Source organism: Manis javanica, chromosome 6 (genome assembly GCF_040802235.1).
Source record: "Manis javanica isolate MJ-LG chromosome 6, MJ_LKY, whole genome shotgun sequence".
NCBI lineage: Eukaryota > Metazoa > Chordata > Mammalia > Pholidota > Manidae > Manis > Manis javanica.
Genome location: NC_133161.1, coordinates 31,925,813 through 31,950,997, shown reverse-complemented (window position 1 = coordinate 31,950,997; position 25,185 = coordinate 31,925,813). Strand labels below are relative to the sequence as shown.

At 39.0% G+C, this 25,185-nt stretch overlaps 2 protein-coding genes and 1 long non-coding RNA gene across 9 annotated transcripts in view; 2 read left to right on the top strand and 1 right to left on the bottom strand.

Annotated features, from left to right (window-relative positions):
* The window catches only part of CAPZA2 (capping actin protein of muscle Z-line subunit alpha 2), a 65,238-nt gene extending 64,130 nt beyond the window's left edge, over nucleotides 1-1,108 (top strand). The window contains exon 10 of the mRNA XM_017664033.3: nucleotides 105-1,108. Coding sequence (XP_017519522.3) covers nucleotides 105-245 — 141 coding nt within the window. The 3' untranslated portion in view covers nucleotides 246-1,108. The remainder of the gene's footprint in view (nucleotides 1-104) is intronic.
* Nucleotides 1-23,419, bottom strand: part of LOC140849871 (uncharacterized) — a 44,127-nt gene extending 20,708 nt beyond the window's left edge. Inside the window, exons 1-2 of the long non-coding RNA XR_012132175.1 lie at nucleotides 23,319-23,419; nucleotides 19,114-19,190 (exon numbers count right to left, since the gene is read on the bottom strand). This is a non-coding gene — a long non-coding RNA (uncharacterized lncRNA). The remainder of the gene's footprint in view (nucleotides 1-19,113; nucleotides 19,191-23,318) is intronic.
* The window catches only part of ST7 (suppression of tumorigenicity 7), a 250,044-nt gene continuing 247,149 nt past the window's right edge, over nucleotides 22,291-25,185 (top strand). Inside the window, exon 1 of one of the 7 annotated variants that reach the window (XR_012132174.1) lies at nucleotides 22,291-23,403. Coding sequence is in view for 4 of the 7 variants with exons in the window: in XM_037023507.2 (XP_036879402.1) it covers nucleotides 23,253-23,403 (151 nt within the window). In the remaining 3 variants the exon portion in view is untranslated. The remainder of the gene's footprint in view (nucleotides 23,404-25,185) is intronic. The other 6 variants (XR_012132173.1, XR_012132172.1, XM_037023507.2 and 3 more) reach the window with 6 other exon arrangements.

The window sequence follows — 25,185 nt, the reverse complement described above, 5'->3', positions numbered from 1 at the left end:
AACAGGCTGCTTACATAAAGGTTTTTTCCTAAGGCATCATCTATGTATTTCATAAATTGTTCTGTTCTTTTACTTCTTTAAACTTTTAACTACTATTTTCATAGACTGCCATCAGTGAGAATTATCAGACAATGTCGGACACTACTTTCAAAGCCTTACGACGACAGTTGCCAGTTACGCGCACTAAGATTGATTGGAACAAGATCCTTAGCTACAAGATTGGCAAAGAAATGCAGAATGCATAAGATGAACGCTGCATGGCTGGATCATTTTAGTGTCTTTGCATTTTAAAAAAATCATTTTTTGCAAAAGTATTCAAAACTGTCAAGCTACCCATTCAGATGGGCTGTTGCCATTTAAAGTCACTGTAATTAGTTTGGTTAGAGCACAAAGCTTAGCTAATCAACCATTATTTTTCATTTCTTTTGTCCAAAGAGGATTGAAAATCAGTTTAGTTTAAATGTCTTTTACTTTCTGTTATGCCTTTCTTACAATGAAGAGATGATTCCTCTAGTTTAATGTTAAAAATTTTTGAAAAATTTTACTTACTGTAGCCCTAAAATCATTGTCCTTTGATTTATGAAGTGGGCAACTTTTGATATTTGCCCAGTTCTTTTTAATGGGGTCAATAATGGATATTCTAGTTTAAGGTGGTTGATGGATTTAGCCATATGTGCTGCTAAAGAAATTGTCTACCTTTTCCTCCCCCGTCCTTACCTCTTCCATTTATGTAAGATTAAGATTAGAGGGAAAGCATTTTCTATTTCAATTGTGTTTCAACCTTTCAAGGTTATTTAGCTAGCTAGTGTTTAACTAAACTTTTTTTAATAAGGCCAAGGTCTAAAGCTCTTTTGAGATTCTGAAATTAAATGAAAATACTTATTTCAGAAATGCATTTAATGCTTTTTTTTCTTGTGACAGTTACGCAAATTAGCTTGAATTCCATATGTCCCTGAGTTATTTTTATCATAAAGCCACAAATGTACTATAACAAGGCAAATTGTAATATATATAATCCTGAACTCATGACCATGTCTCAGTTTATTTCTTTTCTTGGATTGAAAAGTACTGAAATACAATGTGACATTAAAATGAAAATTTTCCTATTTATTTGAGTAGAAAATCACTTATCAGTGAGTTATATACTATCTTAAAATGCTTTCTTTGCATATTGTGATTTTTAACTGGTTGTAAACTAGAAAAGCTGGGAATACATATGGTGTGCAGTTATAGCCTGAATTTTTCCATCTTCCTATGCATCATAAGCATGTTTGTAATATTTTAAAAAATACATTTACTGATGCTACAGGAATTTCAAGCCTGTGGTATATGTTAGTATTTACTCTAGGGAGAGGGTGGATTTGTGGTGTCATTCAGTCAAGTATTACTTACTATACTTCAGTGGAATCCTTTCCTCACGTAGTCCTGCAGATGTCTGGGCCTGGAAATGTTTTTTTAAAAATATCACTTTTATTACGTACAATAAAATATTTCATTAGCTTGAATTGTATAGATTTTAAAAATTCAGTGACATGATTAATTTCTTTTGAAAAATCAGTTGTGCTTTGAAAACACAGAATTTAGAAGGAAATTCTGCCATTTTTAGTTAAATTATTTTCTCTAGTTTTAAAATATTTGGATTCCTGAAGGAAATGAACTGGCAGTGTTAATTATTCCCTTTTTAAAAGACATTTTCAAAACTCTGATGATGACTTTGAACTATATACTAGATAAATCTTCAGTTGATTAGCTTAGTTATATCATTTGGGCTGTCATGGGTTTGTATCCTTTGAAGGTCAGTTTCTTTAGCTCTGTTTTCTGCCCTAGGATGCTTTCTTAAAAATACATGCAATTTAAGGTGATGTGCATGTGAAAGGTAGTATTTACCAAAATAATTTAGCCCACCGTGTGCAATAATGGTTATGCAAAGACTAGTCTTTTTTATAGTCTAAGCATAGCATTTTATTGAAGTGGAGGAAGAATGGGAACACGAAGTATTATAAAGCTCAGGGATGTAGTTTTAAGAATCATAATGTCTATTATGTTGAACAGGCTGAAGTGTGGAGGCAAGGGCAAAATCATGGAGAATTAGGAGGCTATTACAGTAATCTAGATGAGCCAGTGTTGGTTTGGCCTGAGGAGGTAGCTGTAGGCTGTGGAGATGGTGAGTTCTGGATGTATACATTACAGGTAAAAATCAACAAGATTTACCAAAAGGTTGGTTGTGGAATGTTAGATAAAAAAAAATATTAAGGACATTTGGGGCTGAGAAGATTTGGGCTGGTCAGGAGCTTGGTTTTAGATTTCAAAGGGAACTATCATGTGGAAGTTAGCACTAGAGAGAGAAAGGAGGGGAGTGCTCTGGGCTGAAAGAAAGGGAGAATGGGTGGACCTGGGAAACAGTTTTATAGCCAGGCAAAGTGCAGAACTACTCAAGGTTAGTAATAATGAATTTACAGTGAGATCAGTGAGTATGGCTATGTTTTTCTCCAGCCACGTAAAGCTGCACGGGTGCAGGCACAGAGTAAAGAGTAAGAGGAGTTAAATTTAACCGAGGTTGTGGTTTTGCCAGGAGAGTTTGACTGACCACCTGTAGAGGGGACAAGATTGTAATGGAAATTATGCTAGGTAAGCAAGGAAGTAAGGACATGAGGGGAAGGATAGTGAAAAACAATTAGTGGGGTCGGGAAAATACATTTAGAGTTGGAGTACTAGACGGAATGACCTGGAATTGTAGGAAGTGGTGGTTAGAGAGATGTGCTTAAAGTGCTTACAGCTGAGATTTTGAGGAGTTAACACTTACTAGTAATGACAACTTGATCAAGGGAGTGACTATCCTCATGAGGTAAGAGAAGAGGAGTTAAGCAACTGAAGCCTGGGGTTGCTGTGGATATTGAAATCAAGAATTGTAGAAGTAAGTGTTCTGGCATGGTTGAGTACTGTTTTTCCAGACTATACCTATAAATACACTTAAAAAACTTGTATGAGTTAGATAAATATATGATACAGATATTTCATGAGGTTTTTCCTCATTTGGGATTTGGAAACTGAAGTGGGAATGAGAGTCTTTTTTTTAAAAGTGTGCCCTGGAAGCTCTGGTTCATCACAAGTATTCTTGAAATGTGAAATTCTCTTAGGAAAGTAATTAAGGAAAACTGTAATTTTTTTTTCAAACCTGAAAATTTGACATTGAGTATTATGCAAAAGCTTTTTTGTAAGATTGGCCGGTACAACTACCTTTTGGAGAATATGCATAATATTTACCATTTAAAATTGAAATAACCAGTTAAACTTCCTAGATCTAATTGGTATTGGAAATTAACATCAGGTCATTCAAGATTAATCACACTGTGTTCAGAGAACTGTTCTAGGCATTCTGGAGTCAGGAAAATAAAGTGTTTCTTAAAGGAATGTACAGAGTAGTTGTGGGACTATAGCAGTGTTTTCCGAACTTTTTCACATCACAGTGTACATAGAAAATTACAGTATTTATAAGGCATTCTGGGAGAAATGGATGAAGCTGCTTGTTTGCCTCCTGCCCTATAGGTTGAGGGAATCAGTATCTTGGTATACCTTGAGCCTATTTAGTAATGAGTGCTATGGATGACACATACACATACACAGTGCTTGAAGATACATATAATTTAAAATTTAAGCAATACAGGTTATTTTAAGATTGTTTACAAGATAAATTTTAAGCCCCACTCACCTAAGTTAGCTTTGAAAGGGATGCCAAGCCAAGAAGTTGTCCTGGGAAGGATGAGTTTTAAACTCTAATTCGGCACACTGATATTTTTTTGTAACTGGTAGGCAGAAAATCCTCTTGTGTCTCAGTGAAGCATCAAAATACAGATAAGAGGTTTCTGGTATCTTGTGTGTCATGGGTCAGATAGCATTACTGAATTGAAAACTAAATCTGACTCTTCCATTTTTATACATACCACAGGACAAAATGAAATCAGCACAAAGGATAAAATTAAAAGTAAGTATTCATATAAGACTAGGGTATTGGCTAACGAGATGTTAAAACACCTTCATCCCTAGCTTTGGAATAATCTAAGAAGATTGTACTAGGCAGTCTAGTATTACTTTTAATATATAGTGTTAGAAAATACCAATTTTCGTTTCTCTTGTAGCATGACTGTATCAGAGAAGTAACATTTTTACACAAGCTGACTGGAGTACACACATATCACAGATGACATATCAGCCTCTTGTTCTAATAACAAATCTTCACTACTTGAAGTTAAAGCTCTCTGATTAATAGAAGACTGTCAAGCAAACAAAGTTGGTTGATAGGTCTTGGAAGATGATGTATTGGAAAAATTTGTAAAGTACCAGTCTTAAATCAAATAAATATCCAAGGAGTTCTCTTAATAAAAGGAAACCCCTACAAGTCCTGCTGAATAAACAGTAAAAATCACTGCCTTCCTCTGAAGTTTTACACTAACTTTAACTGTTAGTTAAGAGATGTTTAAAAGATGCAGATCTCTTCCAGACTTTTATCTGAAAATGAGGAATTACCTCTTGCTCCCGAAAAGAATGCCGAAGAGAAGTACAAGGAGCTACATATTTCAGGTATAAACTGGGCATTTAGGGAAGACTTCGATTTTTTTAGAATGCACAAGAAAATACAGAGATCATGTTCCCAGACACTGAAAGTATGTCAGATGAGGAAAAAGCAAAATTTTAAAAAGGAAAAGAAAATCCTGCTCATGTGCACTAATTTTCCCTTTATTTGGAGGCATTACAAAGGAGAAAGAAAATGAAAGAGGAAATATCAGATACTTGTATTGGTAAAACCTTAAGCCAGACTAAATAGCCAGCAACAGAGAACAAATATGGACACTGGTTTGTTAACACTGGATAATATAATAACAGCTTTTAAAACTTGATGAACTGGCGCTCTATATAGCAACATACTGTAAATGTTGAGACAAAAGCAAGTTGCAGAAAGGTAAGTACAGTTGTGTAAAGAAAAGTTTTAAAACCTCTAAATATTTTATGTACAACAAATGTATAAAACATGGCAATGGGTTGAAAACAAATCAGGGTAGTATGTGTGGGGAGGATAGAGGAATGGGATTGGGGAACAGTGGAGAGGGATTCAGTTATATCAGCAAGAATGTTTTCTTAAACTGCATTATGGGTACACAAGTATTACAATATTCTCAAATTTTTTTATGTCATTATTTTGTAACTTAAAATATACAACTTAAATTGTGTATATAAGGACTCTATGAAAGGAAATACATAAAATTGACTAAGGTGAAGATAGGAAAATGGCAAGGGTCATAACTATAGAATAAATTGAATATAGAATTTACTGATACTTTTTTTAGAAGTCATTACAACCGTATCATTTTATAGTGAATTTTATCAGACTTTACAAATACAGATTGTTTCTATAAAAATTATTATAGATAGAAAAAAAAATCTATTTTATGCACCTAGCATGACCTTAAATAAAAGCACCAAAAAAGAAAACTATTGATGAAAGATGCCTGTAAAGTTAAAAACAAACTTCCTTAATGTAGTAATTAAACATTCTCATTATGACCAAGCAGGATTTATCACTGGAATACAATGATTATTTCTTGTTAGCAAATCTAGTAATTAGCTCACTACATGACTATTTTAAAGGAGAGAAACACACACGATCCTCTCCGTAAAACATTTTATAAAATTTTACACCCTGTCCTGATTTTAAAGGCATCATCTTAAATCAGTGAGGCAAAGATGAATTACTCTGTAAGTGGTGTTGGGACAACAGGGAAGCTAGCTGTGGGGGCGGGGGGGAACTGATCCATACCTTACACCTTACCAAGTTAAAATTGTATCGAAGATATAATGGGACAAAGTTTTAATGGTATAACTAATCGTAAAAGTTTTTGAAGAAATGAGGTAATTTTTAAATAATTTTAGAATAATAGAATATCAGAAGGCTTTTCAAAGACAAAATACTCAATCTATACAATAAAAATGTATTTAACTATAAAAATCAATATTTTTCTATATAACTTAAAATGCTCTAAACAGTCAAAAGACAAACCACTCACAGGAGAAAACATACTTGCAATTTACCTGACAAAAGGCCAATTTTCTTAATGTCTAATAAGAACCTATAACAATAATTAGACGTCTAATAGAAAGCTGAAAAGCAGATCCTATGGAACTGGAGTCCCTGACATAGAGAGGTTTACCAATCTGCACTGCCTAGTTAGGTTTTTATTGAAGAGTAAGTGGAGTTGGGAAACTTGTATCTTATTTAAGCCACTGCTGTTGGGGACCATTTTTAAATCACTCATTTCTGCCTTTCATCCTACACAGGATTTCATAGAACCGGAATTGGGGTCCTGCAAGTAACAAAACCTAAATGTGGCACTGACTAAAGGCATGTACAGCAACAAGGGTTCTGACATTTGAATACAGCAGTGTGCAAACTGCACTCTGTGGGGCACTTAAAAACCCTGCCCTGAGTCACCAAATGCCAATGACACCTCCTAATCCTTGTGACAATCAAAAGTAACCCCCTAGAGGGAGTATTTCTCCACTGGCTAGGGGTATTCAGGAGGACACAGGCATTGTGGGCTGGAAAGCTGCTGACTCTTGTTAGGCCATGACAAAACATTGAAATTCTTGTTTCAAATGCCTTGGGAAGCAGAGGGACATGGCTTTAACAATATGAAAGATGACAGGGAAGATTTAGAATGGTGGCCTGCTCCCTCAGGCTGAAGATAGCTAATTTATAGACTGAGATGGCAGAAATGCTGTACTTAATCCCACCTCCTATGTCTGGGATGTTTGAACAGAGGAGTCCAGTTGAACTTCTTGCAACATCAAGTCTTGAAGGATTGCTATACAGTAATTACTCACCCAAAAATGTTCCTGAGTCCCCTGAACCTGCCAGCAATAGTTATTCTCTCACTTGTAATTTATAGGCTGCAAGTCCAAAGTGATACTATCAACCAGACCGAAGGAAAGGTAGAGATAAGAATAAGGGTGTTGCCTTCCCAACTGGGCCCGTTGTTTCAGGTGTGTTAGATTTCTATTGCTGTGTAGCATTATCACAAAGTTAACATCTAAAAACAATGCAAGTTCACAATTCCCATAGGTCAGGAGTCCAGTCACAGGTTCGCTGAGTCCTTGGCTCAGGGTCTCTGGCTAAAATCAAGGTGATGTCTAGGGCTGCAATTCTACCCAAGAGTTGTCCCCTTCCAAGCTCGTGGATATCAGAGTTCCATTCTTTGAGATTTGAGTTAAAAAAATGGAGTGATTATGTAACTTATTACTCCAATCAGAGTACCTTTGAAAGAGGGGAACTTTAATAATTGCATTGATAACAGATGTAAATAGGTACTATGCTAGGCAAATTGCTATGTGTGGGCACCCTAATCAACTACAGTGAGCTCTGAAAGCTGCACGGCCAGGTTGTAAGCAGGAAGGATAATGGAAAATGATGAACTTGCTGGGAAATATTGACAAGTCTTTCCCAAAGAGCATAATCGGGCCAACCAACGAATTCGCACTTCTGCTGGAGTAGGGAGACCTTGAAATTCCTGCTGAGTGGCATTTAGATAAGCAATGGCTATATGTAATTTCCATTTTTTAATTATTCTGTTCCTGCACTCCTGTTTTATAATGGGCATGTGGGGGCAGATGATACCTTTTAGTTTATGGTTTGGTGGGCAATGAGGAGATGCATTTGTTCCTGATGAGAACTGCATACCCAGATGTCTTCGACTCTGAGCTGACTGCAGTAAGAGGGTATGTATTTGGGAGTGTCTCCCTTGGGGAATGTCGATCTGTTTCTAGGAGATGCTGCCACCATCTTACAGCATGGGAATAAATGCCACACACTATACCACACTACTCAGTGTGGTAAGCAGGATGCATTCACGTAGGTCAAATGGATAATCTGACAGAAACTGCTAGTTGCCCCCTAATATCCATTTCTAACTGTTCATTTGCACTCTCAGAATAAAGACTACATTTCCCAGCTTCCCTTAGAGCTAGTGGCTACATTCTGGCTAACTGGTGAAGCAAGTGTTGTAGGGTAACCTCTGGGAACTTGCTGAGGGTGCTCCCTTCTTGTTTCCCTCTTCCTGCTGCCTGGACCTCAGATGCCACAATCTTGCGCCATCAAGTCCCAGCACACGAGGTGTATGAACACTACCCTTCACACTTGGGAACACCATACCAGCTTGAACAATCTACCTGGACTTGTGCATAAGAAAGAAAACTCCAAGCCACTGCTATTTTGTTTCTTGTCCCCTGCAACTTAACCTAATCTGAAGATGGAGGCCCCACCCCCTTACCCCATCCCATCAGATATTAAAAATGATAATTCCAGATGGGCTGAAGATCCAGGAAACCAAATGGGGAATGTTTTTGGAACTAATAACCTTAAGTTAGAGAAAAACTTCCTAAAAAAAAAATCAGACAAAATTCAGGAATCATAATGGAAAAGATTGACAGATTTCTCTTCCTAAAATAACATTTTTGACCATGTAAGAAACCATTAGCGGTGATTACAAATACTTTCCTCTCCAACTGCCTTTTGTGTTCTAAGTTTAAAAGTTTGGTATCTGTTATGGTCATAAGAACTATAACTGCGTCTCACTGAGCATTTCAAAACTGCTTGAAAGGGAAAACGGTTTGCATTTCAGTGGGATGTTTCTGAGTGGTTAAGGTGGCAGTTCCTGAGAGAAACCAGCAGGTGTCACTGTTACTGTTTCAGGCTAAAGGCAGTTCCAGAAGATGCTGAAGGGCGGAAATGAACCACCATGCGCAGTGTCTGACCATGTGGCGCACCTGAACCTGTCGTGATATGGCTGTCACTCAGCAGAAGCACACTGCTGGCTCTGGGAGAGAAACTTCAGTTAGCATCCAAACAAAGGGCCCTTGTGATGTGGAAACATTCGTAGAAAAGTTTGAGTATAATCAAGCCAAGAATACAGCATTTAACTTTCTGAAGTCATGGATTTGAACAGCTGAAGAGAGCTCTGATCCCACTTCTCAAAAAAGTGCATGTGTGTGTGCACATTCATACCTCTCTCCATTCCTCCGTCCCTCTCACAATACATATCATACAATTTAAAGGAGTTAATGGTACCTGTAATCTAGTGTTTACTGTTCTGAGTAATGTTCCAATGTATATTATAGGTAAAAATTTTGCAGAATAGCAAATGTATTGAAAAAATGTTGGCTGGGCTAGATTTTCTTCCCTTAATGCAAAATAGGACCTGTAAACTGTGTGTGTGTGTGTGTGTGTGTGTGTGTGTAAAGGGGAATATTGGTGAGGGCACACTGGTAGAGATAGAACTCTAAGTAAAGTGAGAGTTAAATGTTATGTGGAGGGTCCAACACCCTACCCCTTACTCTTGTACAATCAGTCATGCCATCAGCAGCAAGTCACCCATTTAATGGTGAATCATTGTAATCCCAGGGTTTAGAACTAGTATCAGTGAGAAACAAGGGGAAAAATTCTGAATGTTACCAAGTTAATCTGGACATAACTAGAAATTGTAATAGACATTAAGTTGTTAAAGATAATAAAGTTTGTTATCTGTGTCCTTAATAGAGTGTTAGCTGCCTAAAGGCAGACATCTTTCTTGTCTGTCTGGTTCATTACTGTGGGAGATACTTCTGGTTGCCTACTTAAAATGATTCCTCCCTCCCTCCCTTCCTCTTTTTCTAACCGACCCCACCCAACATATGTTGAGAGTGGCAGTATGCCCTGTTAAAATACACATTTCCCAGCTTCCTTTGCAACCAGGATGGCCAAGGGAGGAGATGTAAACAAAAGTAGCTAGGTGGGGCTTTGGGAAATTTTCCTTTAAGGAAAAAAACCTTCTGATTTGCTCTCTTTGGCCTTTGCCTTCTGCCCTTCCTCCTCCCTGGAATGTGGATCTGTTCCCTGGAGATGCTGCCACCATCTTACAGCCATGGGAATAAAAGCCACATGCTGTACCAGTAGCAGAGCAGATCAGCAGAAGGAACCTGGACTTTGATGACTTGGACGAACCCTGAACTTATGTGAGAAAAAAAGAGACCCCCTGCCATTTGGTTAAACCACAAATAATTAGATTTTCTGTTATATCAGTTGAACACAATCTTAACAAAAACAAACCTGAATCCCCAGCTGCTAAAATGTAGCTGCTATACAGGGTCCCTTCTCAGTAATCATCTGTAGAGTGAGTGAATCAGATGCAACAGCACTAAAACCTCATGGTAATAGGTGGTTTTAAGATACTAACAAGATGCAGAACCGCAGGATTGCATGACTCCAGAGGCTTCTCACATCACAGAGCTTTGTCAACAGCTCTCCTGGAGCATGAATCAACAGAGTGTGGACACTCCCCCAGGAATTATGCAATACAGGTCATCCCAAATGTGCATCAGAATTTCATGAGTACCATGTAAATGAAAACACATAATTTGGAAGTCCTTGGCAAAAATTCTTCAAATGCTTACAGATCCAAGAATATCCCACTCTGAGATACATGTCCAGAAGGGCAGTGTGGTCCTGAGATTCAGTCACAAAGAGGTAGCCACATAACCAATGGAAGTAGGTGCCTCCTTTTTGCACATTTATTGGTATAGGCATTCTTTGCTATCATGTAGTTGTATTAGTCTAAGGGACAGAATAAAAAATGCCTACATGCACCTCCCCTTATTAAATGTTCAGCAACTTCCAAGATAGAAGCCATACAGGACTGAGCTATGTTATTTATTCACTCAAAGCCCTAGTCATCTGCAGTATAAGATAAAACTTTTTTAATTCTAAACATGGGCGTAGGAGTGTACAGTTTGTTTTTATTAGGTACTCTTTAAAAGCACCTTTCCAATTCTTTCCCCTCAGGGCATTATGAATATACAAGAGGCAGGTATACAAGTCACTCAGAAATTTAAGCCATTTACTTTATGGAGTTAAATGAAAGCAATGTGGGGACTTTGTTTAAAAAAGATTAAGGTGTGTGGCAAGAGTCTGATTGTATCATGATTGTTGTTTATTGTCTCCTTTTCGTCCCACCCTCCTGCAGCCCACCTGTCCTAGGATGTAAGCTCCGAAAGGATGGGGCCTTTGTTTTGTTCACCGATGCAGTCCATGTATCTAGAACACTGACCAGCACTCAGTAATCCTTCATGAGGAATGAATGAACAAACTGGAACAGAAGGCAGCAGCACTGCATAGTGGAGAGCCAGGAGCCTATAAAGGATAGTTGTTTGAAATTTAAGAATCAATCATTCCATCACTAAAACAAGTATACTTCCTACTATAAGTTATGAAATACATAGAATTTCCTTTGTAAACATTTTTTCATAAAAGTATCCATATCGTAAGGCTCACTGACTTTCACCCATACTCACCCCTTTGCAGAATTTCCTCTTTTTGTTTCTCTTCCTTCTACTATATGCTCTTTCTATAAGTACAAATTCCACCCATACCTTGACCTAACCCAAGGACTATTCCCTTCAAAAAAGCCTGCTGCAAACTAATTTTTCTCTTTTTTTTTATCCTTATAATACTTGATTCATACTTCTCTTAAAAGACTCATCCTATTAAAAATCCTATTATACTTATTTTGGGGACATTTTAATAGACTGTGAGTCTGTCCACCATCACCCCTGAAACACCACCGCCAAAATGGAGAGAACATCTCCAACAAAATGGAGAAAACATCTGAAACAACACTTTTCAAGACACTGGACATAAGGCAGTAAAGGACGGTGATCCCTAAGGGTTGAGAAACATGAAATGAGCCCTGTAATTGTCCAGCCTACAACTGGAGAGTTTGCAGGCCACAGTGTGTGGAGGGAAGACTGAGGCAGAGCCTGCCAGACACCGTGAGTTGAGGAAACTGCTGAGTCTGGGCAGACCAAGACAGCTGGAGTTCTTAGAAAAGTACTGGTGAGGAGTTACACAGAGAGAAAACAAGGTCAACAGAGGGGCCCCCACAAATATTGGCAGAGTATTGATCAGTGTGAGGAAAGTACCCAATGTTGGCAAGAGGACCACCCTAAACTAAGGAATAGAAAAACTAGTACCCAGTGCTGACCCAGGGCTAGGACATTGCCTGTTCCCTCAGCCAAACTGGAAGACTTCATAATTTAGCAGAGCATTGGGAAGATTACTCAGAAGAGTCTTTCCTCAGTAGTAGGGAATAATAAGCCTTCAAGTGAGCACAGCTCCAGTCTCATTTAACAAATCTTTAAAGGATTTTAAGGATCAAACTGTTTTCAAGTAACTTAACTGTGTCCCTGCACAAAGCTCAAGAATACAAAAACATCCAGCACTCAATAAAGTAAAATTCATCGTATTGGCCATCCAATGAAAATCTACAAGGCATGCAAAGAAGCAGGAAAATGTGACCGATGAGGATTAAAATCAATCAATAAAACAGACCTGAAACCACCCCGTATGTTAGAAGAGCAGAGTAGGACTTAAAAACAATTGTTGTAACTATACATGCTGAAAAGTTTAATTAAAGACATGGAAGATTTGATAAGTACTCAATCTCTAGAGATGAAATCTACAATGTCTAAAATGAAAAATACACTGGATAAGATCAATGGACTTGAAGACATAGCAACAGACTATAACCAAAATGGAGCTCAAGTGAGAAGAAATTTAACAGAGCCTCAGCAAGCTATGGGATAACTTCAAGTGGGCAAAGAAAAGGAGAGAGACACAGAAATAATATTTGAGGAAATAATAGCCAAATATTTTCAAAATTTCATAAAAACTATAAACCCGTATTTCCAAGCATCTCAATGAACCCAAGCCCAAGAAGCATGAAGAAAACTATACCAAGGCACCAAATTGTTTAAAACCAGTGATAGAGAGAAATCTTAAAAGCAGCCAAAGGAAAAAAAAGATAATGTTAAGTATGGTAGAACAAAGATAAGGATGACATCAGAATTCTTACCGGAAACAATGCAAGTGAGAAGTCAATGGGGAAACATCTTTAAAATACTGAAAGAAAATCTGTTAACCTGTAATTCTAAATCCAGTGCAAGCATCTTTCAAAAATGAAAATGAAGAATTTTTTTTCAGACATGAAAAGCTGGAGGAATCCATCACTAGCCAGCCTGCGCTACAAGAAATGTCAAAGGATTTTCTTCAGGCAGAAGGACAATGATACCAGTTAAAAGTATACGTCTACACAAAGGAATGAAGAGCACTGGGAATGGTAGCTACATGGATCAATACACAAGGGGTTTTGTTTTTTTTTCTTATTATATAAATCTCTTTAAAAGGTAGTTGACTAAACAAAAATTTTAACGGTATGGTGGGGAGGGTGTAAGAGATTTATAACATATATAAAGTATAATATTTGTCATCAATAGCATGAAGACCAAGAGGAGAAAGATACAAAAATACTATTCCAAGATCCTTAGATTTCTGCAGCTGCTTTTGTGCTTGTATTATCTTTCCTATTAGGTAGGGTGTAATCCCTTTATCCTAACCATCTTCTAAAATTATGTGGCATAAAAACAGTCTAATATAGAATGAATTGGACTTTACAGACAAGATGCCTTATTTCCTATTTTTCTTCCAGACAGGTGACTGGAGAGGAGAAAAGAGCTGACTTGATGAGAGACAGCAGCTTTATGTATGAGAATTGCTGGGAAGGCTGTTTTCCAAGAAGCGTTGCTTTGAGCCAATGGACACCTATTTTGCTTGTCTGGGCCTGCTACTTAACCTTAGTCTAAATTACATTACTGATGGCGCTGGCAAAATCACAATCTGAAACTGTGGAAATAAGAAAAACAAAAGAAGCCATTAAAGGAACACATTAGTCAACTTACAAGGTCTGATACAACCAGCTCCTCAGGAAGGAAGAGGAAACTAGTGCTCACCCACTGTTAGCAGCTTTTCTTAGAATTCACTTCATCTAGTGAGGGATGCCTCAGAGTTTACCCCACTTAAACAATCTTAGACTTTTCAGATGAGCTAAAATCCAAAGGTAATATTTTACTTTATTATTATTATTTTTATTAAGGTATCATTAATATACAATCTTATGCTCAGGTTTCACATGAGCAACATTGTGGTTACTACATTCCCCCTATTACCAAGTCCTCACCACATACCCCATTGCAGTCACTTTCCATCAGCATACTAAGATGTTATAGAGTCACGACTTGTCTTCTCTGTGCTATACTGCCTTCTCTGTGCCCCCCTCTATTATGTGTGCTAATCATAATGTCCCTTAATCCCTTCTCCCTCCCTTCCCACCCATCCTCCCCAGTCTCTTTCCCTTTGGTAACTGTTAGTCCATTTTTGGGTCCTGTGAGTCTGCTGCTGTTTTGCTCCTTCAGTTTTTGCTTTGTTGTTATACTACCCAGATGAGTGAAATCAAAAGGTAATATTTTAAAGTGAAGAATTCTATATTTTATTTAAAAGTCTACTATGCATAATTATCTTAATCTTACTTTTCAATCTTAAATTTTATAGACATACACGTTTTTTTAGCAACCTATGTAAATAATATAGCCAGCAAAGTTATCATAATCAAGGAAAGCAAAACATTTTGTGAAGTTACAAATTCTCTCAGTTACACTTAAAAGAAAAACTCAAAGGAAATATCAGGGTTAGTGGATTGGAAATGAATGGTAAATAGGATTGCATAATATTTCTCTGTTAATATGAACTTTACTATGAATGCTGAAAATTTGAAGAGCTTTTTAAGAACCAAAGTAAAATATCTATATTGGTTTTTTGTTATAATAATTTCTTTAGTACCTATAGGTTAAACCAAGGGTAAAATCTCTTTTCTAAAAACAGATTTCACATCTTGAGACTGTTGTTAATGATTCAAAAAAGAGAACAGGAGTCTGCAGAGAGAATGGAATTTCTTGTTCATTAAATGGAGGTTGGATGGTATAGACAGTTGAATGGTGCCTCCCCACCCTGACACCAAGCTATGTCCACATGGGACCTGTGAACATTATCTTATTTGGAGAAATAATCTTTGCAGATATAATTAAGTTAAGGATCTTGAAATGAGATCATCCTGGATTATCTGATGGGCCCCAGTGCAATAACAAGTATCCTTATAAGATCAAGGCATAAGGGGTCTGACACAGACAAAGAGGAGAAGACGCAGAGAAGGCCACGGGAGGGTGTAGGCAGAGGCTGGGGCGATGCTGCCAGGAACCGAGAAGAGCCGCTGAAGCTGGAAGCAGCAAGGATGGAGAGTGCCCTAGGGCCTTTGGAGGGCGCACAGCCCTACTAACAGGTGGGACGTCAGACTTCTCACCTCCAGACCCGTGAGAAAGAAATTTGTGTTGTTTTAACTCACCAATTTGTGCTCATTTGTTATGGCAGCCCTAAAAAATTAATACAGATAGGGTGTAGTTCAACCAGTAAAACTTGTTTCTGTAAAGGGTTGCTCCTCAAAGGAAATTTTCATTGACTCTTCCCTAGCCAATGAACATGAAGACTCTTGACAGTAAAATGTAATTTCCAAGGGAATGTGTCCTTTTGATGATCCAGGGTTAAGTATTGCCTGCAGCATAGCATGATTTAACCTTGCGAATCTTGAAGTTTTTCTAATAGATTGATAAAAGATGACCGTTGTTCCTGAGGATTAAATTATTCTCTATTATGGTTCATGAGAAAATTAGGATGGTAACTTTTTCCTTATCAAGTCTACAGTCAGATTTCCCCAGGTTTTTCCCCAGGATGTCTGCTACATAGCTTTGAGTTAATAACTGGAAAATAAAATTTAGTTACAATGAAATTAAGACAACTATCTATCTGACTGGCAGAACTACATGTGCCACAGATCTGATTTAGGGAACTCACAGGGTAAAATTCATTTTGGCATGTTGCACATTTTCCATCATGCTATAACTTAAAGTTGTGGTCCCTTAGGATTTTATACAGTCAGAATAAGTGGAGTTTTTAAGAAATGCTTTTGAAAAGCAACTGGTGGCATGTGTCAAGGAACTTAAAATATTCTTAACTTTGACCACTGAATTCACCTCTGCATATGTATCCCAATAAAATAACTCTAAATTTCAAAACAAAACATTATAAATGCAATGATATTCATTATGGAATTGATTAAAATAGCAAAATATTAGTAAGTAGAGTCATAGAATGGTTTAAAAATTCTATGGCATATGGAATATCATACAATCATTAAATGTGATGCTTTTGAAGACTATAACATGGAAAAATCTTTTAATAATATGTAAAAGCTTGCAAAAATGAACTTAGAGAATGTTGAAAACGACAAATTATGCATAGGGAAAGTGATAGAGGGTAGTATACTAAAAGTCAACTAACAAGGTATATAGGGACATGGTTCTTCATTATTTTTATCAAATTTTTTTTATTGTCCAAATGTTATTATCTTTTGGCTCAAGTTGTGAAATGACCAAAGCCAGTTTGGTCATGTGCAAACACTGGCTTTTTTGGGGTGGGTGGGTTAGATCTCAGTAGCCATGAATATGTAGCTCTAGGCCTTCTCACCTCTCCTTCCCCTATACAACATCCTAGCTTACCAAGTAGTATCTTAAAATGGAGGCAAGTCTCAGATCAAAATTCTGACATGTGTTCAAACATTTATTAGAAACAGGTACTAAAGAGTTTATGTAACTTATTCTGCAAGCTGGATGAAGTCCTCACTTTCTGAAATTTTAGGTTCTTTACTACACTAACATGAAAAAACTGGAAGAGACAGGATTCAGTGAACCATGTAGTTACAGAGGTTTATAACTGAGCTATAGAGGTATATGGTGGAGGCTTAGAAGTATACATAGTTGGCATGAGGTAACCATGCCAATTACCTTCCAATTATTAACTGGTCCCAGAACTGTTTAGGAATCGGGCTTTCTTTACTATCCTCTCCCCTTAGTTTCTTTTTGGTAACCTGGTTGGTGTGTCTTGACAGTATTTTAGCCAGCCTTATGTCTTGACTGCCACTAGTTTCATAAATAAAAATTCATTTTTAATACCCCCCTCTCTGCCTAGCAGAGGAAAAGGTAAACACTCTCCAGTAGAAGATAACATTATCTGGAACAGACTCTATCATGGTTTTTATACACAATGGTGAGTACTCATTCAAAAAGTCTTAGACATATCAAGATAAAGCCAGGAAGGAAAGAAAAAAAAACACAAAATAAACAATATTAATAGATCCACAGGTGATTCACTTATTGAAATTAACAAGTATGGGCTTTAAAATAACTATAATTAATATCTTCAAGAAATTAGAGAAAAAGCTAAAAAGAATTTCTTACACTTTTAAAGAACTGAAACCTAATCAATGAATACAATACAAATTCTAAATTATTATTATTACCCCAACGGTGTAAGTTATCATTACCCCAACAGTGTTATATTAAAAAAAAAAAAATTCCTGCAGAGTGTGAAGTAAGATAAAAAAGACAAAACTTTTTTGGACTTAGGTAACAATCTCCCTGTCTTCTGATATCTATTTCTATCCAGTGATTTGTACGTAGGTTAAGGAGACACTAAAAACGTACAGCTGCTGTGGTGGTCCGGACATACACAGTCATGTACTGAGGAACCAAAGCCACTGCAAGGAAGCTGTGCAGGGATGGAATGAAGCTTAGGTGTGAGTAATGCTCAGGGACCTCAGATGAGCCAGAAAAATGAGATCTCTATCCAAACTTATTTTAGGATTAGCTGCAATAGGCAGCAATAGTGTTATGTGATTTAAGGGAACTTGGCAAAAATGAAACAACAGTCAATACATGTTTTCCAAACCACGATTCTTCAAGTGGGATGCAGGCAGTCCAGAAATACATAGACAATCTGTTAGGTTTTTGGCAGGAAATGCTAAAACTTATATTCAACTAACCTTTGAAATGCCTATGTACTTATTTTTATTGTGTACATAGTATATTGGAATTATGGAACATATTAACTTACAAATACATAGATATACATACTTTGGGAGGGTAAATTTTTTAAATTTATTGCCAGCCAAAGTTTGGAGACCATTTCTCTAACTTACATATTCATTTACTAAATTGCATGTTGCTTCTACTATATATATCATGGTTCAAATCCCACCACAGCTGGTTAATATCTGAATATAGAGTTTCATTTGCTTACCTCAGTTTTCTCCATCTACAATTTCTTGGAAGTCAGTGTTTTGTGAACTAGACTAAAATGGCAAGCTTAATTTGTAGAAAAGAAAAATTTTCTCAGGTTTCTTTTCTGTACATTTGTATTAAACCTTTGTCTATTGCTATTATCTGTTTTCTAGAGTCCTAGTAAAAAACAATACAGATGAATAAGTACTAAATTAGTAACAAAAGAAACAGTAAGTTACAGATTTTTTTAAGCTTGTCTGCTTATTTGTTTTCTTTTTCATGGATACATACTCTTAGCTGTGATTTTTTTAAACTGCAGATGTTTAATGTACTCATATATTTATTCTTACCTTGTACGATGTGATTTCAGTAAGGGTCCCCTGACTCCCAAGATATGATGATGCCTGGCAGCATTTGAGAAGCATTATTTTATTGTATGGCTTTGATTTCTGGTATCTTTTAGTGACACTTAGAAGAGTCACTTCTTGAGCTGACATAAATTTTGGTAATGCCAAAATAAGTTGATAGTTGCCTGAGCAGATTTTAAGAGTAGCCAAGGAAGTGCAGGCCCAAGGCAGCTGAGGAAGAGGGAATGCCCACTAGGAGGTGATGAAAACATACATCCTCCTACCCCCCAGTTTCACCTGGGGAAGGCCCTGCATCATAGAATTTTCGAGTTGAAATTCAGGGGTCATTTAGCCTGACTGTAACTTAGGGGGTTCCCAGATTTGGGACTTTCAATTTTAAAACTGGGAAAATCCTCACCTTTTGCAAAGATCCCTTCCTATGATAAACATTGGCTATTATTGCTCCCTGTTTACAGATGAGGCTGGTGTTCAGCCATAACTCAGAATACTCTCATTTATGGGAAGCTAGCTAATGGGGTCTGTTAGAGGTTTCCTCCTCAAACTGAAGTATTTTTCCCTGTCATTTACAGGCATTGGTCCTTTTCTTACATTGAAATCACACAGGATTTCACTTTTGTAAGTTTAAAAAATCAAATTGTTTGAGAGGTTAAAAAATGAAACTTACTCTCTCATTCTTCAACTCAACATAATGATTTCAATTCAGTTCAGCTTACAAGGCCTCTGCTAGGCTCAGGAGGGGATCTAATAAAACATGAACCAATGAAAAAAATCTATAAAGAATACTTGATAACTGTATAAACATAGGAGCCCAAGATAAGTGCCTCTTTTGGAAAAAATTGTAATATGCAATGCATATAAGATATAGAAGTACAAAGAATTAATTAAATCTAGTCTATAGCATTATTTGCTATAGTTGGTCCAATAAAAGTTAATTCAGATTAGCTTGATTGAACATGTGGACATTTTCAGCTCACAGGTTGAATGACAAACTGATCAAAGAGAAAAAATTGATACTGTAAAAATAGTATTATAAAGGTAATTTTGAGGGGGAGGAAAAACTCAAGGAAAGTCACAGCTTCAATTATAATCCATATTCACTGTCATTATTAACAAGTAGATAAAACCCATTATAGTTAAATGTGCATAAGGTGCTAAATTTAGCAGATGTACAGTAGCATTGAAATACAGAATAAGGGAAACCTGGAATAATATTTGCAAGACAAAGTAAAGAAGAGAGGATAGAATATTAGAAGAGGATAGAATATTAGAAATACAATTAATTTGGCTGGAGTGAGCAAACACATTACTTAATACTAGCCTGAAATACACTTTAAGATAAAAATATCTGATTTTTCTTTCTTTCCATTTTTTACATTTGGTTTCTACATAGGCCAAATATACCAAATGATCGTGAAATTTCCACTCTAATTTGAATGCCTAACTATAGTCTTGCACAGTAGAAATGTGAACAAAATGAAATATTAACTGAAATGAACTGTAATATAAAGGAATTCATCTTGGCTAAAGGATGGAATCAGTTTTCAGAAATTTAAGAATAAATTCTCAGTGTCAATAAAAATAAATTTAAGCTCATGTGACTATCAGATTTTTCTTAATTCTACTAATAATTCTATAACATCAGTGTAACCCAATTTCTGAATTTTTTTCAATGCAACAGAGTCTTTAATTGATTTGTCTAAATTTTTCAGATGCTCTGGAGATTTGTGTGCATGAACTTGAAATTTGAAGCCAAAACCACAAAATAATATGCTATGCATGTAGCAAGTAAATTGAGAGCATATCATTTTTGTACTTGTCTTAGAATGATATTACATAAGCTGACTATCACTAGCACTGGGTATTTTTGAAATAAGATAATTTTTAGTAAAGAGATATCTAGAAATGTCCTGAAATTCAGTAATCCTTAAGAGCAGGTAGTGAATAGCAGAATCAGGACTAGAGCCCATCACTGTCTGGCTCCATTTAACAGCCTACCGTAAGCTTCCAGGTGCTGCGTCTCAGGAAAGAGACAGTGAACTCTAAGGTTTGAGAAGGAGTTGGTGTCACAAAAGAGGTTGATATTTCAAGGACATCTCTGAATAAGCTGTGATCAGGCAGTTGTGCCCAGGAGAGAAGGTTGAGTGGGAAGTATAGCACAGAGAAGTATATACTTCGGGCAGGTCCAAAGGTGTGAAAGAGAGTAGCATGTCTGCCAGAGTGCTGGTGGGGTATGCGAGTGCCTAGGGTAGGAGATGAGTCTGCATAGGTTGGCAGGAGTGCCCTACAAATGACCTTCAGTACCATCTAGATTTTATCCTTTAGGTAGGTGTAGGGGTGGAGGAGGAGTGGAGGGAATAGGTACTTAAATAATTGTTAGCAGGAAGTGAGTTACCAGATTTGTGCTTTTAAAGGTAACTGGCAGAGAAGGGTGGAAGAAGGTGGAATGAGGGGGGATGAGGCATGGTTGGGGTGGGGTGGTAGAATCAGTTGTGGGGAAGCTGGGGACAGGGAGCCCACACCCTTGTTCTCTGAGCGATGACCAGGTGATAAGAGACTAAAGGCTGTCTGTTACAGGGGAACAGAGAAAAGTGACAGATCTGGGACACACCTTAAAAGTTTTGATACCCAGTTGAATGTAGAGACAGGAAAGGAGGTGAGTGAGGGAAGAATCTGGTTGGGATGATCCTCAGATTTCTGAATTAGGGAGCTGGAAGGGTGGGGCTCATTCCCTTGTAACTGCAGAAGGAGGGGCAGTTGAAGGTGAGGAAGTAATGAGTTCATTTTTGGCTGTGATGAGCTTGGGGTACCTGTGGGCCATTCCATTGGTAAATGGTCAAAAGTTAGCCAGACATGCCTGGGTTGTTGCTATTTCATGAATGGTCCCTCCCACTCAAGAGCCACCCTTTACCCTTTATCTTCACACTGCCATTCTTCTCAGTCACCAAGGCTTATCAGTTCTACCGCCCTAATATTTCTTTAATCCCCCCTTACATCAATTTCTGGATTTGTCATTTGGATTAGTGTGAGCAATCACGAAGAACTGAACATCTCTGTGTTTCTACAAGGCGCTTCTAAATAAGATCCACTTTAGCTTTCTCTCTCTCTCAACACCACTCCACATAGAACCTGCAGTTCAGCCATACTGAAGCAGCCCAAGAGATGCTCTCTCACTTTTGCATCCAAGCACACAGACATGACTCCAGCCCCCACCCTGCCCTGCCGCCCATCCCCCACGCCTGGCTGCACACCAGGGACAGGCAATGAAGAAAAAGACAGGGATGATCCTCTAGGAGTGCCTAGTTGACAATCAGAAAATTATGACTCAACTGAGTCATATTTATGTCTGTTCTTTGAGGTTCACTGACAGCAAAAAGCCAGGCCCCAGGATGTTCATTGAAATGATGTAGGTAATCCTAATGCAGAGAATCTGGTGGGTTACTTAATCAGTACATATAATAGATGATCCACATATTCATGTTGTTTTATTCTTCTGAGAATCCAGGCATCATTGTTAGATACAAAAACTGTTTGGTAGTGTGCTGTGATAAATCGCTGTAAAAAGTGTGTGTGTCAATTTCTTTTATCTTGCTTTGTGTGTCTCTGCTGTAATGTATGGAGAACCCAGCAGCTGAGAGTGAGGTTGGAATTAGTGAATAAATAGTAAGAGTAGTTCTGTTATTTATGCCATAAGGATGTCCTACTTAGGTTGTTGCTATTTCCTTGCTATTTCCTTGTAGCAAGCTTTGTTTTATTATGGAGGAAACTACAAGGAAGCAAGTCAAAATTTATAATCAAATATTCTGCTAAATGCAGAAATGCCTCAGCTGTGGATTGGATGACCTCAGTTGCTTCACTACCGTCCAATACATAGAAAGTGAATTACTTACGGGCAGAAACAGACTTTCAAATTTCATTGGGTAAAGGCAACATTTTATTCAGCACACACAAAAACGTATATACTTCTGGTTTAAAGTAGCCGTTTCAGAACAAGCCAAAATTATCCTAGAGAATTGTTTATATTAGGAAAAGGCTGAGAGTTGTTTAAACTGTCATCGCCCCCCCACAAAATTGGAGGATAAATATTCTTCTTGGCAAGATTTCTTTGGAAACCCCTGTGCTGCTTCAAAATAGACAAAACGAAGGTAAACGGTGTGCAACCCAAATCTTCCTTAATACGGTGATTTATTTTCAGGACTACCAACCAGCGACAGGGGCACATCTATCTTTTTCTCGTTTCCCTTGGTTTCTTTATCCCTGAGTTTGAATTCTGAGAGGAAGGAGTCAAGTGTGCGGTTTAAGACTTTGGGGCCTGGCACCCACCATACTGCAACCGAATTTTGGCTGGAGCTGCAAGTGAACTATGCAATCAATCACTTCGGGCCTCAGTTTTCCTAGCTGTATAATGGGGAATGTTGAAGTAATTGAGATTATACAGACCTTGCCACAGTGTCCGGCATGTCAGTAAACCCGCACTTATGTGAGTTATCGGTACAATGGCAAAGGTGTCCCTCAGCGCGCCGCGTGGCCGGTCAGCCGCGGCATCAGCGTAATAAATATAAATGGCAGTAGAAGGCAAGGGAGCAGCGCCACGTGACCCCGCCGGGAGCCACGGTAGGTGCCTCCCGAGTTAGCAGAGCAGCGGGGCGAGGGTAGGCAGCGCGCCCGCGGCCCCGCCACTTCCCGCCGCGCCCGTGTCCGGCGGGCGGCGGGCTCCGCGGGCGCCCGGGCCGCGGCGGCGCCTCGGGGCCGGTGAATCATCCCGGCAGACACCGAGCGCCGCGGCAGCAGAGAGCAGCGCGGAAAATGGCTGAAGCGGGCACGGGCTTTCTGGAGCAGCTCAAGTCCTGCATCGTGTGGTCCTGGACTTACCTCTGGACCGTGTGGTTCTTCGTCGTGCTCTTCCTGGTCTACATTCTGCGGGTGCCCTTGAAGATCAACGACAACTTGAGCGCAGGTAAGGCCGCTGCGGCGGGGCCCGCAGCGCTCGCCCCTCCCCCGCCCCGGAAAGTTAGTGTAACTCGCCCGGCACCGCAGCAGGCGGGAGCGCGCTCGGGGGCGCGCAGACGCGCCGGGCACGCGGCGCCTCGGGTGGCCGGCGGGCGTGTATGGCTTCCTGGCCCCGCGGACCCCGGAGGTGGGGTCGCGCCGCGCGCTCGCCGCGGGACAGCCGGAGCCTCCCGGGCGCCCTGCCGGGTCCCCGCCCGCCGGCGCCGGGGGAGCGCGGGCGTCGGGAGCCGCGGAGCTCACGCGGACGCCCTCGCGTGTGTGCCAAGTCCGAGGGCTCCCCGAGTGAGCCGGGTCCTTCTCGCACCGTCCGCCGGGGCCGAGCGCCCGCAGCTCAGCCGGACGGATGGGCCGCGTTCCCCCCACTCGGGCGCCCCCGGGGCTGCTGCCCGGTGCCCAGCGCTGAAGCCCCCGGGAGCCGAGCGGCGGCGGCCTCCGGGGCCGCGATCCGGGCCCCCGGGTCTCGCGGGGGGCGGCGCTGCTCTGACTCGGGGAGAGGGTCTCCCCAGAGCGCTGTTAAGGGTGGGGATGACGTGTCAGGCCACGAAACGGGCTGTCCGGGGACGCAGGGAGGGACGGAAGTCTGGAATTGATCACGGTTTTAACTGATCTCTACGCTTCTCACTCGCCCCTCCCTCCCTGCCTGCATAACTCGGCTCTGGTGACTATTCATGTCCAGAATTTTAGCTAAAGCTCCACATGCGGTGAAGTGAGCCCGGCGTGTCGCATAGCCACAGTCCTAAGTGCAGAAGGTAATTAAAACAGGATCTTAATAAACTGGCTGCCAGTCAACTGAATCGTTAAAATGTAACCACAAAGAAAAACCCACATCAACAGTAACACTCCAGAGACCATTTAGAAACCCAAAGTTTATTTTGCAGGAAGGGTTACCAATCCTTCTTGAAGTCTAGAAATAGTGTTGTGACTCAAATTGATGGGTCTTTTTTTAATTTTTAATTTCACAGTACTTTGGGAAATCATAATAGTCCTGAATATCTATGCATATGTATATGTAATGTATTCTGCCTACTGTGATTTACATAATCTGGGAGTCCAGGTCTGGAAATACATTTTCCTGTGTGTTGTTAACTGCACTAAAACAATTTTAGGTCACTTGAGGTAATGTACTCATTTTGTTAGATACGTGTGCTTTTAAATACTAAACCTCAGACATCTTGATTAACCAGAATTCATGGTCCTATATGCGTATGTTTCATAGTATTGGCATGGTATCCCTGGGAGGCAGATGGGATTTCTCACTCTAGAATCATCTTAAACATTTCAATAGGCGCGGCTCAGCCCTTGGAATTCAGTCATCCCAGACACAATGGCTTTCTGGCTTTTCATCTTTTAGAGCGGCTGCTTGTCACAATACTGTCTTCTTTGCTTTAAATAAATTTATCTCTAAGATACCTTCTAGTCCCAAAGGCCTATAATTTTAAGAAGTTTGAATATATGAGGTAAGGGAAACCAATATTTATTGGTAAGTGGGTTTGATTTTTTCTCCCAAAAAAATTCGTTGTAGGATTTTGAAAAGTGTGAATGTTTCACATTTGATACACAATTCAATTTTCGGTGTCAGAACACACATTTATATACCACATTTTCTTAGAATAGGGTAAATAATCATCTGTGTATGTATATGTGAGCATGTGCCCATGAATGCCATGTAGTGCTTTATACACAACAGGGAAGAAGCAAAATACCTACTGGAAAAGTGTAGGCTTTAAGG